General features: G+C 36.8%; 1 protein-coding gene across 7 annotated transcripts in view; it reads left to right on the top strand.

The window, feature by feature from the left end:
- Positions 1 to 16098, top strand: part of BNC2 (basonuclin 2) — a 370614-nt gene that overhangs the window by 214117 nt on the left and 140399 nt on the right. For all 7 annotated transcript variants that reach the window (XM_015849045.2, XM_015849043.2, XM_032441223.1 and 4 more), the window contains one exon: positions 15340 to 15442. In XM_015849045.2, the coding sequence (XP_015704531.1) occupies positions 15340 to 15442 (103 nt within the window). The remainder of the gene's footprint in view (positions 1 to 15339; positions 15443 to 16098) is intronic.

Below are 16098 nucleotides of genomic sequence, written 5' to 3'. Positions count from 1 at the left end.
GAAATGCACTAACTGTGTTTAGTTGACTTCCTTCTCTATGAAGTTGCGTGGTGCTTGATTTTCAAAGGTGATGAGCACTGGAAAATCGAAGTGGACAGTCAGGATCAGATAAGTATGAGTGAGCACCATGTTTATTCCTATGTTATCAAAATAGTTTAGAAGAGAAACAGGTTTGAATAGAATGCAGACTGCCAAATGGCAAGAGTTGCTCCTATTTAGTGCATGATGTTAGAATGCATTCTTCTAGATGAGGCAGTGTGATTGTTCCTGGGACATCTGCTTTAGCTCATGTTGTCCTCCGTTGAATATGTATGTGTCTAAACGGATGAGTTTTTTATATTGACCTAGCTCATTTTCTTAAAAAAATGTTTTTGAAATCATTCGTTGGCATGCTTTTCCTGCATGAATTATGAAATAATTATGGAAGTTTGAGTAGGCTCACAGTGGGACATTGCTTGTTCCAGCTTTTTTGCAGCAAAGCCCTAACAGCCTTTGCCTTATCTGTTTGGGATCTTTGAATAAACAAGATTTCAGGGTCCAGAGCTGGTATTTTATCATATATTTCAAGGTATTCATTCATCTGGTAATGCATGCGAAGTGGATAGGATTGAAGTCAGACCTATGGCACCTCCTGCACAAGACCAAAATAGACTGCTCCTTTTCCCCTGGGTAAGGTTTACCACTTGAGATCTCCTTGACTGATTTGTCAGTAAATATATGAAGATGAAAATAAGTTATTGGAAGATTACTGAACAGGAGAAAAATTGATTCTGTATTTGAACACCAAAGTTCCTGTTTGCTTATATGATCATTTCCTAATGAATCAACTGTTGTCTTTACCCCCCTTCGATGCAAACCTGGAAGGAAACATACTGCTCTTTAAAGAAAAATTGGCAGCCATTTGGCCCAATTCAGCTCTAATCACTGAGAGCTATGCAAGAAAACAATTCAAAATTCATATGGTCAGAAGCAAGAAAAGGTGCAGCTCTTACTACTGATTTATATCTGTTGCTCAGGAGCAAGTTAGTGTGACGGAGGCTGGTAAGGGGCCACTACAGTCTGATACTGGTTAATAAAGATCAAACAATTCAATTAAATGGAAATCTTAATTTCACATCTTCATATAAATGAAAGCATACTGTTTAAACTTCTATAAATTATATCTGCGCAGAACACTTCTGTCTTAATGTAGCAATAAATACACATGTATGCACAGGAGGCAATGATATTTGTAGGACTGATAACACAGGAACAAAGCTACTGTGCATCAAGCTTCATGCACTGTGTTAGTCTTCTCCCCAGCACTGTGCTTCAAATGTTTTTCTCCTTGATCCTACTTCTTATATTTAGGTAAAAAGCTGGCATGAAACCTATTCCAGCTTCCTTCACTGTTAGCAATTTGCATGATTTTGTCTCAATTAGAAAGGGCTCAGGTCATGCCACGGAGTATCTCCTTATGCCACCACAATGTGGGTTCTGATTCACTTGCTGTGTTTTCTGCTCATGTATAATTGAATGGTACACATAGCATCATAAAAATAAGGAGAAAGGGGGAAGGAAGGAAGAAAGCTACCTAATATGAAGATTTGCAGTATATGCATCAAACATACTGGATGCTTTCCAAAACTGAGTCCCACATTAAATTCAGCACACACACAAAAAGTAGGAAGTGTCATGAAGCAGGTGAGAAGTGTCACTGCTGTTGATTTTAAACTGGAAGAGGGTAGATTAAGACTAGAGATTAGTTAGAAATTCTTTACTGTGAGGGCAGTGAGACACTGGAATAGGTTGCCCAGTGGGGCTGCAGATGCCCCTTCCCTGGAGGCATTCAAGGCCAGGTTGAGTTGGGCTGAGAGCAAGCTAGTCTAGTGGGAGGTGTCCCTGCCTATAGCAGTAGGGTTGGAACTAGATGATCATAAAGGTCCTTTCCAACCCAAACCAGTCTATGACTCTATGATTCTGTGGTTTGGAATGCTTATGTTAGATAAAGCCTTTATACCTAGTTGTCTCACATGTATTCATTATACACCCATTTAGTACAACTGAGTTTAGTATCTTAATCTTTCATTAAAAATTGTTAAATACAGACATTGCTCATTTTGGCATGTGACAATGCATGAATTGTAGCAGTAGCATTTCAAGTTAATTGAAGTTTTTGTTTCATCCTTTTGTGAATTCCTGGTAACTGAAGGAAAGTGGTAACTCAATAAGAGGAAAACAATCATGTGACTATATTCTTTGCAAATATATTGTTTCTGTCATTTAAGAGCGTGACTGAATCTGTAGTTTTGTACTCGAAGAGACTTAGTCTCCTGTTTGTTTTCTGTTTGCTCCCACAGTGGATCTGAAGTCTAGATTTTCAGCAAACATAGCATACATGTTGAGAATTCCAGATGCAGCTTTAGAGGGCACATCTCCTCTGCCCACCCTGAGACAGACAGAAATGACTGTGACAAGGTTGTTACCTTAATTATGATGCACAGTGGTGAAGGTAATTTCAGAGGATGAGTTTGTTACCTCCCCTGTGCTTTCAGTAGGGTCTTGCTGACTAAGCACATACTGATTGCATCAGCCAGAGCCCGAAGTGATACAGCATTTATCTTCTGTGGAAATGAGTTTTGTTACAGTGAGGAATGTTTACACTTGTAGACCTGCTGGCATACATTTCTCACTCTCTTCCCTTCTAGCATTTTGTAGATTTCATTTTCTCATAGGAATGGGAAAAATACTGCATGTCCTAAGTGCATTAACTTTTCTTTGGAACACTAGAGTAACATAGAAAGAGGCACTCTCCCTCCATCTGATATTCAGATTGTACCAACCCCATAACTCCTTAAGAGAAGGAATAAAGAAAAGCTTTATTTTAATAAATATAAATTAAATAATAATGAAAACAAACAAACAATTAACAACAGCAACAACAAAAACTGATTTCACGGTTATTAGCAACCCACTTTTTTATTTGGAGGAATAATCTTGCTGCTAAAAGCAGCTCTCTCTGCAGAACCTGTGAGAGGCTTAGTGCCCAGCAGTGAGGACAATGAAATCTTCTGAGATTATTAGAACATTTCCATGCAATGCATGCTTCAGGAAAGACCTTCTCTGTCACTGGTCTGCATTTTTGTTAGGCCATTGATTCCCTATTGGTGATGGCAGTGTCATTGATACTGATTTAGATATATATATTTCTGCAGAATATCAGCTTTCTGAATGAAGTGTGGAGGGGTCTAGTAATTTTAGCTGTGGCTGTTTCAAGTTTTGAATATGCAGTTCGATTCTGTGTATAGGAGGGGGGTTGAAACTAGATGACTCTTTTCAATCCAGGCCATTCTATGTTCTATGATTCTGTGGTTCTGTGATTCACTTCTTACCAGCATAATACTTTGGAGATGCTTAAAAGAGACAGGTGGCTTGTTTTTCTAAGAAGCGAGGTGTTACAAATGAGTGAATATGGTTCAAATTGATGCTAGATAAATATTAATTGCTCTGACAAATCAGTTCTAAAACCAGTTGTTAGATATATGCCCTCCCCATCCTCCAAGCTGTGCTGATGATGTGTACACCAATAGACCTGTTAGAATACAGAAATTTAAAAACTGAAATTCTGGTACAGTTTCTTCCATTGCACCTAGAGGACAGAATGATTTTATTACTTATTGATTTGTATGACATGATTATTTTCTATCATTAAGGGCAAAAGTATAGATGTGTGTTTATGTAAACAGTGACAATATGAGTATTTACAGAATCAAATGATATAGTATAGGCATACAAGTAAATTAAATAATAAAAGCAAAAATCCCCCAAATGGCATAGACTGTAAAAGACCAGAAAATATGTATATTTTTACAGACTTTTCTGGCTTGTTTCTTTCTTTCTTTCTCTTCTTTTAGAAAAATAGCTGTGTCTTGTCACTTTTATACTATAGATAAACATTGTCCCTATGTATGACAGTGGCAGTAGGTCTTACTTTGATTTCGCTCCTCTTCAGTTTAAATTAAACCTGTCTTTGTGTATACTTCAAACATGTTCTGCCAGACACAGCGTGTCCTATCTTAGACGAGTTGGACATTGTATGTTGTAAAATTGTGCAGTTGAAATAGTGCTTTTAAATATGTGTTATAATGATTTAATGAGACATAAATTTGAACATCAAAACTATTTAAATTTGAAGGTTGTGCAGAGGAAGAGGCTTGGGAGAACAAAAATATTTTTTTCTGAGCTCTTACATGATATTGTAGTATAGAGCTTTGCACCAGTAGGGGCAGGTTTATCCTGTAAATTGGGGAAAATAAGAAAAATGTATTAAAATGGAATGATAAAGCTTGTGCTTTGCTTTATGAGGTCAAATAAATATATGTGTATTATATCGTATTAAATATATTTGTATTCCAGTGTATAGCTAAAGGACAACTTCCCATGAAATAATGCATTCCTTTAGAATTGCTGTAGATTTTCATAATTTTTTTTTTTTTAAAGCATTCCTATTGTAACCTACATCAAAAGGGCAGCTATGGTTCTTGTGTCTGACTATACATATGCATTATAAAAAAGTGAGTCTACTGTAATTACCAGTTTGCAGAGCGAATTCCTGCAGGGTTTGTACTCTCCCCATTAGTAAAAGAGATAAGTTGAAATGTATTAAAATTTCACTGTACAACTGGGAGTTTTTGTTCACAGTAAATGTGGTAATGTTTCTTCATTGCTTGACTGTTTGTGTTTAAATTTAGGCAGTGTGCCCAACAGGGACAAAATTATAGGATAAAGCTATGTATAAAAGAAAATCCTTCTGAGAAAACCTATAACGTTCTTTTTTTTTTTTTTTTTTTTTTTTTTTTTTTCCTTTTTTTTTTTTTTCCCTTCCCTCAGTTTCTTTCATTCTCCCCCTCTCTCCCTTTTAATAAGCAGTTATACATGTAATCACACTCCATTCTGGCCAAAGAAAAACATTCTACCTATTTCACACTTATTGGAATTCTTCTCCTTCATACATAGCAGCCTTTTGTGCAAAAATTAGATGGGTTTGGTTTTGGGAAATGTGGAATAGAAACAAATTTTAAAAGATATCTAGGAGGGATGTAACTTTTATTATTTTTAATGAACAGGAACATGTAATGAAAATAAAAATACTCACCTGTTAATCTCACATTTTTGTGAGGAGAGTGGCATTAAAAGGTTGTGTCTGCTGGTTCTCATTTGCTTACAGAATCAGTTTCTGGTTAACAGAGGACTGTCCAGTGAAAGACACTGCAGAACTGAATCTGTGATTAATTTAAGTAAGAAGATACTGTTTTACGTTTTAATTTCAGAATACAGAGTTTGATCCTGATGAGGTTGAAAAGAGAGTTTTGTTTTGTTTTTTAGGGAATGTTCAGGCTTTTCTAACATGTTTTAAAACATCGCCCTTTTTTTTTTTTTTTTTTTTTTTTTTTTCCCCCTGAAAGATAAAATATTTCATTGTAGCTCTTTCATAGAAGTTCATTGCAATCAGCTTTACTGGCTGAAATGCAGCACAATGAAGTCTAAAGCCATGTTCAGTTTTGGCAAAATGGGAAGCCCGTCATTTAGAATCCTGAAAACAGTGACATCAACAGTAAATCCTAAAAGGTGAAGTTATTTTGGAGGAGCAGATTAGGCAGTAAGTAATGGTGTTGGTATTTCTTAAGGAAAATATCTTTCTGAATATGTGGACAAAGAGAAATAACTATTCCAGGAGCTGAGCTCTGCTTTCCTTTGTTAAAATCAGATTTTTTTTATTATTTTGTTTAATAGAAAGAAAAAGCAGAAAACAAAGAACTAAAACTACTGATTTTACCAACATCATTTTGTGCTGACATTTTTGTTTTTCTTCGAAGTTCTTTACTTACCTGCTAAAGATGGTATTTCTGTATATTTACATGCTTTCACTTTTCTTTTTTACTCAACAGACTGTACTGTTTGAGACCAAACAAAATTCATCTTGATAACACGAGCCGCTTATCTGAGCTTTAAGATGTTAGAAGATCTTATCCTCTTCTAGTTAATATATATAGCAACTATTTGAAGAATAGAGATTTATTAAATAGATTTATATAGTTTTTTTAACCATTTATAATCTATCTTTCAAAGACCGCTGACCCAGTTGTCCGTGTAATGTGACTGAAATCTGTCAGTTATTTCCTTCCACATGTGCCATATCAACAGACTCACCATCTTTTTTGAAATGGAATTCACTTGTGGGTTGATACAGTATGGGAATCTAAGCTCTACTTCTCTATCTCAGATACTACATTGTCTTACATAGTTGCAGCAACAGCTACAGAAACAGCAGCAGCAGCAGAGACCAATCAATGGATCGATTGATCTATCTGTCTATCATTCATTCATTCATTCATTCATTCATTCATTCATTCATTTTCCTCTCAGAAGTGTCAGAAAGGTAGAAAGGAAAAAAAAAAAGAAGAAAACTTGTTGGTTTTACTAGTCATGGCTAAATAATACTATTTGCAGAATGTTTTTCTACGTAAAAGCAATTTTTTGTTGAGGAGTGATATGGAAATAGTAAACCATTCACTTGCTCAGATCGGCAACAGTTTTGGAGAATGATTGCTCTGAGTGATCAGGGAAGTAAAGCCAGTGCGGGCAGCTTGCTCTATATGAAGAACCCAGTAGTTGTGCTTTCTTGAGCTGAGCATTTTGAGTGAAGATAGCAACATTAATTTCTCTAGAAGAGTCAGTGGCAGAGGAAGTTCCATGAGGCTTTTCACAGGTCTGTCCATCCATCCACCCATTCAGCACTGCCTACTGCCTTAACAATTTGTGACTGAATGCTAGCAACTGATGGTGCTGATTTTATAACATAGTAGGACTTATCTGAAAGCAGTGCCTGCTGTTTTATTATGTTGGCCCATAACATCAGAGGCAGATATTGGTAGTGTGGCAGTAGAGACTGACTTCCCAATTAGTATATACCATTACATGTTGTTGCCATGTGGGAGATGTCAGCAGAGGAGCGGTCTGAGTAAATGGCATCTGACATACATATGCATCAATGGTGTAGAATTGAATTCCTCTTTGCAGAAAAAAAAATGCATTAGTTGATATTCATTGACACTTGCTGAACGTTTATGGAGCCCAAACAGTGTATTCAGGCACAGTAAGGCAGTGGGTGGTGCATTTCAACAGTAGTGACAGCAACAGTGGGTCCTTTCCACTGATGCAGTTTTATGTGAGTGTGGCATACAGGCTCTTGTTGATGGCTGGCAAACAATTCATAGCTTGTGGTGATGACTATGTTGAAAAACAGATTTTTGTAGCTGAGAATTTGATCTATCGAGTAGTTTTTTGTACTGTTAGTATCTGTTGTAATTTCAGTGGAAATAAATAGGAGGCATTATTTTTGGAGTGACCTGTGTAAATCTGGTTCTCATCTGTAAGAACAAGTGTCTGCATTTGCTAACATTCCCTCAGGCATAAAGAATCTCATTCTTAAACCAACCGTGTGTTTTTCTTCAAATTTAAAGCAAATTTTCTTGAAATTTTAAGAAGTGCTTGTCAATCTTAATTTTTTTCAATTCGTATAATTTTTTCTTCCTTTGATGTGAGGTGCATATTACATGCTATGGAGACATAGGGTCATGTTGTACTTGCAGTCTTTGTGGAATATCCTGTTGGCAATACTGTGAGCTGAGTGTATAGAATTAGGAAAAATGTGGCCTACAGAAACTTCCTGAAAAATGACAGGGCTATTATGGGTTATGTTTGTTTTTCTCTTGAAATGTCTACATAGCATTCCATAGCACAAGTTTCCACTTTTGACAGTACCTAAAGAAGAATCTGAGGGACTCTTTTATATTAAATGCAATGTTACAAATGCCATTTTACATTTTATTTTTTATTTTTCTCTACTTAAATTATTGGTTTTCACCTGAAGAGTTGGAAATGTTTTTCTAAAATGCTTAAGTGCTAGATTCTAGCTAGATTCAAACCTATTTTATCCTGTTATCAGCTTTCCATTTTGTTAGCATCCTTCCCTTCATGTTGTATTAGAAAGTGCTTCCGTGAATGCCAAAGAGAAATATAACAATATTAGTACCTTTCAAATTGTATTAGTGAAAATAAATACAAACAAGAAACAATACTAATATACTGTGGTGTAAAACTGCTAATAAAATGCTGCAATGCAGTGAGCTGCTTGGAAGCTATTTACATATCTCCAAATGTGGGAGAAATGAGAAGCTCCATTGCATTGCATGGATGCTTAAGACCGTTCAGATGCAAAGTATATTCACACTTCCTTCTTTTTCTTTTCAGCAATACATTATTCTAGTACAATTAGTCATGTTAAAAAATGATCATCCATCGATGAAGCTAATTATTTTGTTTATGGTTATTCCTTTACAAAGTGTAAAACTGTCTAAAATTATATATTTTTTTGAAAAATGTTACTTTTTTTATGCCAAGAGTTGAGATGGTGTGTTTCATGCTTTGGTCCTAATTTCTATTCTCATGCTACATGTGTTGTGAGAACTGTTTGCTAATCCTACCTCCAAAAACTGTATCTGATGTCATTACTCAGCTCTTACAGACTCGGTGGCTTGAAATTGAGTGGTCAAGGAACACAGTGCTTCTGTGCAAGAGTTAGATACAGGATCAGTGGGTATTCCCACTTTTTCTGCCCAGTGTTCTGGCTGGAAAATCATCCATTTAAAATTTGTAGTTCACTTGTAAAATAGAGTTATTTTATGAGAATTACACATTGGATACATTAGGGCTTTCAACAGAGACAGAAATACTTCTGCAGGTATAGTCTGTAGAAAGTATGGCAGGCATTTCCACCCCAATTTTCCTTCTCTCTTTGCTTCAAACAACGTGAAAATATATTTTGTAAATTAACATTGGAGATGTGTACTAATTTCTGTCTGTCTACTGTTCTAATTATATAGGAGGTGTTTGGGGTTTTTTCCCCTTTTATGTGTTTTCTTGGGAAGGAATCTTCTCTTTTGACATGAACTTGAGACTTTAATATTTTGTGATTTTTCTAGATTCCACACCAACACAGGTTCAAACACAGCTAAACATTCTGAAGCACAGACAAGCCATAGACAACCAATTGCTGATTTGTCTGCTATTTAAAATAATGTAATTTCAAGGGAATCTTTATTATTAACAGGAAACTTCATGCTGTGGTCTTTTTTATAGATACTTGATTTATAAAGAAGGGGGGGGGGGGGAAGAAAAAAAAAAGATCAACTTAAAATTGTAGTACCTTCCTGTGCTGAGATACAGTGATGATCTATATAGACAGAATTTGTCTTCTTCAATTTGTAACCTTAGTCAGGGCAAAGAAGACACTCCTAGAAAAAATTTCAGACCACTTGCAGGTCTTAGCTACTTGTCTGCTGCTTCAGACCTTTCTTTGTCAAGAGTAACATTACATGCAGCAACCGGAGAACAGATCTGAAAAGACCCAGGTTAAAATCTGAGTAACCCAGGCCTGTTCAGCCTGGTGAAAAGAAGAGAGAGAGTGTGATAAATGTTTGTAAATATCTAAAGTGAGGTGGGAGGCTGATGGGCGAGGCGAGGCACTTCTTAGTGGTGTGTAGCGATAGGACAAACAATAATGGCCTAAAACTTGATCATAGGAAGTTCTGTGCAACCTTGCAAAATAACTTCAAAATCAGGCTGGTGGAGCACTGGAACAGGCTGCCCAGAGAGGTTGTGGAATCTCCTCCTATGGAGATATTCAAGACCTGTCTAGACACCTACCTGTACAAGCCATAGTAGGGTTCCTGCTTTAGTAGGGGCATTGGACTTGATGATCTCTTGGGGTTCGTTCTGACCCGTGGAATTCTGCGATTCTGTGATCTTCGTATCTCTCATCAACGTCTTGTTCTCTGCATAACTATTTTCATGTGCCATAATGCCTCAAGATCAACTTCTATGTGTCTTTAAATTATTTGCCCAATAATAAAGATATTTCAATAAAATATTAGTTCAAAATTGGAGGGTTTTTGTAAAATAGAATTGGAAGTAAAGAGGATGTAGAAAGGAGAGGCTGCATTTAGTACACTCATAGAAGAATGAGACTTCATTAAGATACTGTTTGGCCTCACAATATTGTAGGAACAAATAGGAAAAAAAAAAGTTAGAACATCTATTAAAAATCTGGGTAAAGTAAGCTGCAAAATAAATCTTTCCAGAATGCTGCATTGTTTCAAACTTTCTCCATCATTTGTGATAACTTATATGATTCTTCATCTGGAGTTCTTACCTATTCATCATGTGTGCTCCTTCTTCTCCCATCCTGTGATCCCTTACATTAAAGCTTACTGCTCCCTATCTCTTTGAAGCTCTGCAAAACAGCCAGACAGATTGATTTTTCCATTAGTGCTATAGGCTGCTCCTATTAATATGTGAATAATATTTACTTGCTATATAATTAAATTGCCCAAACCATGCTAAATGAATATCCTTGGTCTGGGGGAAAACCACAGAAGTCGGGAATAATATCTCTCAATATTACCCTTAGTAACTTACACAGAGGTGTAACAGGCCACATTCTTTAGTGGGAGGCAATGTTTCCTTCTTTCTGCATTGCATTCTACCTGAAGAAGATCTCAAAGTGAACAGCAGGATATCTCTGAGTGTTTCAGTGTCAGTTATAAAGCCATTAATTTATTTTAGTACATGTGTATTTTGTTTTTAAACTGTAATAGTGTTGCTTTAAGATTTAAGGAAGCAGTAGTGTAAATTATTCAAAACAATTCTACTGCAATTCAATCCATTTCCTTCCCTGCTAATATAAAATGCCTTCAAAGGACACTGTATTTTTTGTATAGAGGCAAGAAATGTTATGATAGGAACTCCATGGAAGGTATGTATAAAAATATCACAGAACTCCTATTATCTGCAGATCATTGGTGCTGTAGAACTTAGTGGCACCTTTCGAACAGCTGTAGGAAATCATGCTTTACAGCATGCTTAAGGGCTTTAACATGTAAGCTGTCATCTAAATGCATGGTTACCTATCCTCCTGCACGTAGGGAGCCGGTATGCGTTGTTTTTCTATGCAAGGCATTTGGTTTCTTTTCTTCTCCTTCTGTTTTCTGTCTGTCTTTCTTGGAGGAGTTTCTGAGGAAAACCTTAGACAGGAAAAATTTTTCTCCCTAACACACACACTGTAGTGCACATGGTGCCCCATTACATAAAGTTCTTTAGCAATACATTGTGAAGGTAGGATTACACTGGGTGGCTTCTGGAAAGGCTGGCAGCATTCTTTCAGAAGCACTTTTCTGGCTAATTTTTTGCTTTGCTACACCCTTGCATATTTGTACCTACTTCCTAACAGGGTCAAACAATGGCTACAATGTCTAGCCACTGCTAACCAGCTCCAGGATCTTTTTACAGCCCTCCCCACCCTACCCCTGTCAAATTAAGGACTAACAGATGTCCAACCGCAGTTAACGTTGATCCATGCTGCTACCTACCAGCACACGAGCTACTGTACTTCTCCTTCCACTTTAAAATCTTGCCACTGCAGACTGGAGGGACAGTATTAATGTTTTAAGTGTTAGGTAAACCTGTGCTGCCTTAATCTTCCCCTGCTCTTCTGGGTCATTCCTGAGCCTGTCATGGTGTCGTTGCTACACATATGCATGTTAAACGCTATTGGGGAAAAAAAAGAAAAAGAAAAAGGAAAAAAAAAAAAAGTAGAAAGATATTATTAATAATTCAGATATACATCCTTGCAAGGCTCAGTGCTTAAGTTGATTGCTTTTGTGAAGATCTTTAAGAACCAAGTGTTCTGTCACTTCAGTGAGTGTTAATGCTCTGTGTGTCTGTAAGAGCATGTGCTTCTCCTGGCATTTTACATCTCTCTACTGAGTTACACTAGTTTCATGTTAGAAACAGTAATGATCCTGGGTAGTGATCTGGATTAACTGAGTAAAGTGGAAAATTGAATCTTTGGAATATGGGCTAAATTCTACCTGAGACTTTCGGTAGCGTCCATCACTTAGGTTCCATTTACTCTGACAGCAGCACTTTGAAGACATTGCATCTCATTATTTTTTAGGGAATGTAGGTAAAAGGCTTATGGAGTGTTTTGGATAAGGCATGCAGGTAACTGCATGTTTCCAGATCCAAGTGAGCATATTTCAATCTGTGGGATCATCTGCATCACTGACCAGCATGCATGGGATTCTCTGTGATGGGATGGGAAACTACTGACGATGGTTTACAAACTGACCTCAACATCCTATTTTGTTGTTTTTTCTTTTTGTTTGTTTTTTGTTTGTTTGTTTGTTTGTTTGTTTTTGTTTTGGTTTCATTCAGCCAGGCTGAATTTTGGGCCACATACTTATCTTCAGAGTTTCTCCTGACAATCCTTATTACTTTACAGGAATAGATAGCTCTTCTTGAAGACTTTTCTGATTTAGTTTCTTGAAGAACAGACATTTTCATGTTTCTCAAAGTTCATGTGAATTTGAGTGTTAAGTATAAGAGAGAGAAAGCTTGCTACTTTATTAATGCCCCTGAACACTTTATGCCATAAAGGTAGTCTTTAACTCAGGGTAAAGAAACATGAAACTTGTAAACATTTTTTTTCTCCATCTCATAATTTAGAATGGCTAAAATGACCATTTTTGAATGTGTGTGATAAATCTCACTCTTAGGCTGAAACACTGTATTTCAGGCTCAAACTGAATCCGGTCTTTACAGGTGACCTGTTAACCTGTAAGCAAGAAATAGGCAGAGTTGTAATGGGAATGCTGATGATCCTTAAAGCCACTCTATGAATGACATGATTTCAACTATCTATGTATACATACACTGTGAGTATATTTCTCCCTCTGTACACACAAGTGACATATGAGCAAGACAGTATCACATCAAATACAGCAAATACAGCAAATACGAACCACATTGGTGTGGAGCTTAAAAAGGTGTTGAATATGATAAAATCTTTTATTGTGAAATAAGAATCCTATTTTGTAAGCCCTTCGTTCTTTTTGCAGTACAATTAATTACTGAGTTCATTAATTAATGAACATATTAGAGAAAGAACACCATTACTGACCAGTGGAGACCTGATATATTACTGAGTCAATAAACTATTGAACATGAAACAGGACCTTCCAGGAGAATTTTTTCCTCATAACCTGCAAACACATATATTATTCTTGCAAGATCAGCACTTCTTTGGTACTCTTATATTTCACATTACTAATTCTTTTAATCACACATACATACAGTGTTTTATAACCTAGCTAATGGATAATTAGACAAGTGACATTGGGACTGAGACCCTGAAGAGTCAGGCATCATAGAGCGGGATATTTTTATTCTCCTGCAATGTTTTTGAGAGTAAAAGGTAATTAAAAACATATAGCATATGTAAAATCACAGTTATATCAGAAATTTAAGAGAAGGACACATTTTAAGTGGATGAGTGAATGACAGATGGTTTTAAATGACTGTATGATGCAGATAAATAAGTAAAGAGATGTGACAGAAAAGAACTTTGAACTTTTAAAAACAGTAACAAGGAGTGTAGCATGGACAAGTTAGTACTGAATGTAATTTTCTTCAAGTCAGTATAGTTAAGGTAAAGCTTTTTTGGTAGGGATGGAATGTATATAGGGGCTGTTAATTGTTTGGAAGAGACAAGAGCATTCATAATGCTTCGATACTATTGTGGCCATAGGATCCTTCCCCCACCTTAGCTCCCAAGTAAACATTGATTGCATTTAAATCTATAGAATATCTTTTCCTGGCAGCTCTGGTAGTTACTGTAGATCATTAATCTGTGAATGATCAGAATAAGCCTCTGTCTCAGAAATTTCCATGCAAATTACATCTAAATGCATGCTGTAGATTTATTAGTAGCAGTTTGAAGTACACAGGTCATCATCTACACTATTAAAACATGTAACTCTGTTGCACTTTTAAAAACTTCCATACATTTGCATTTGCTGTGGGCATAGCTAGCCTCTCAAGTAAACCTGTGCAGTTTTTGAAATAATTTTTAAAAGGGAAGGGAGACCTCATTGTGGTGTATTGTTTAAGCAAATCTCTTCACAGGACTGGAACTTTGGTGTCACTGCTTTGAAAGAATTCCATTTTTTGAAACAGAAGGGAATGCACATATTTTCATTGGCAAAATATAAGAATGACACAAAACCATTAGAGAGGAGGACTACAAAGATGGTGAAGGGTCTGGAGGGGAAGACATATGAGGAGCAGCTGAGGTCCCTTGGTTTGTTCAGCCTAGAGCAGAGGAGACTGAGGGGAGGCCTCATGGTGGCTACAGCTCCTCACAAGGGGAGTGGATGGGCAGCACTGAGCTCTGCTCTCTGGTGACAGCAACAGGACCTGAGCAAGCAGCATGGAGCTGTGTTGAGGGAGGGCCAGGTGGGGAGTTAGGAAAAGGTTCTTCATCAGAGGATGGTCAGGCACTGAAACAGTCTCCCCAGGGCACTGGTCATGGCACCAAGCTGCCAGAGGTCATGGAGCATTTGGACAGTGTTCTCAGACATAGGTTTGAGTGGGCCTGTGTTGAGCCTGGAGCTGGACTTGATGATTCCTGATGGCCCTTTCCACCTGAAGATCTGCTGTTCTGTGATTCTATGACACATCTGAGGGTTAGCCTTAGGTATAGGAGAAACCTAAAATTTCAAAAGGAAAGTTATAATACATACTATGGTCTTTTGCTACTATTGTTATCATCATTTTACCCTATTTTAGGGTAAAAACATATCAAATGTATAAATAAATTACATGAACTCTTCATGATATAGCAGTGTTACACCCTACAAGATCCCCAACATGGAAACAATTTTTGGATGCAATAACGGGGAGGGAACAGAGATATATAGCCTTCCTTTTTATATGTTTTTCCTTCCTTGTTTTACATTTGGTTTTAATTAAGCTGAAATGCTGCTATGGGGAATCATCACTAGTAACATTTTCCTTCAAACAATTGTTTCCAAATCAGGAAGCTTGTGGAACTCCTACAGAACCTTCATCATTGCTCTTATTTTGTTTTGATTTGTCTGTTTATTTGCTTGATCGCTTTTAGAGTAAAGATCCCTTCTTTAAAAGACTTTAGGAATTTACTCAACTTCTTGGGAAAAAAAGAATAAGTTATTACTGAGTAAGCATTTTGTTTGTCCTTGCTAAGGGATACTGATAAATGTTTTTTGAAAGAAAACTAATCCCTCCTTAAAAGAAGGAGCAATGCTTGGAGTGCTAGAAGGCCAATTGTTGCTGTACATTTAATACCCTTCTAGCTCTCACAATAAATTTGTACAATAGGGGAGAGAGACATTAATATGTGTTTTCTGTTTCTTTTTTCAGGCTATCCGCTGTACACTGGTAAATTGCACATGTGAATGTTTTCAGCCAGGGAAGATTAACCTGAGAACCTGTGATCAGTGTAAACATGGCTGGGTGGCACATGGTAAGAAATGTCTGTTCTGGACTGGTCTTCTCTATTCTGTTCTTTGTTCCTGGGCTCTATAAATGCTAAGTACCGGAGTGATACAGACAGCAGTGATATCTATTTCTCTGTAAAGACATATGTGTGCACTCTGGGTTTCTGCAAGTGTGTCTATACTTTTTTCACATCAATTTCTAGGATGGAAATACAATCGACTGGATATATTGTAGGCTAACCTGACAATAGGTACCACTGGAGTTGGTACCTACTTTGAACTTGTGTACAGCGCAATAGTGTACTCTGACTTCCAGAAAGTTATCTGGTTGTATCAGATCTTAGCAGAAAGGCAAAAGGTTTATAGCTTGGTTGCACATCAGAGTATGTATTGAAAATTCGCATTGGCCAGTAAGCTGCTAAGCCCAATGGACATTCAGATGTACCAATGTCAGCCTTTCAGAACTTGGATATCAGTAAAATCAGTGTATCCAATTTGGCTCAATGACTTCATCAGTGTGTTGAACCTCTCTTCCTATATTTAAGTAAATGACAAAAGAATGGATATATTCAAATCCCCAGATCCTAAAAGGCAACAAAACACACACCAGAGGTCTTAGTTTTTATTTATGCTCCACTATTTAGTGTATTTTTTTTGTTGTTTTCTTGACAGTATGGTTTAA

Source organism: Coturnix japonica, chromosome Z, assembly GCF_001577835.2.
Source record: "Coturnix japonica isolate 7356 chromosome Z, Coturnix japonica 2.1, whole genome shotgun sequence".
NCBI lineage: Eukaryota > Metazoa > Chordata > Aves > Galliformes > Phasianidae > Coturnix > Coturnix japonica.
Note: the sequence above shows the minus strand (reverse complement) of the source record. Positions and strands in the feature narration are given on the sequence as shown.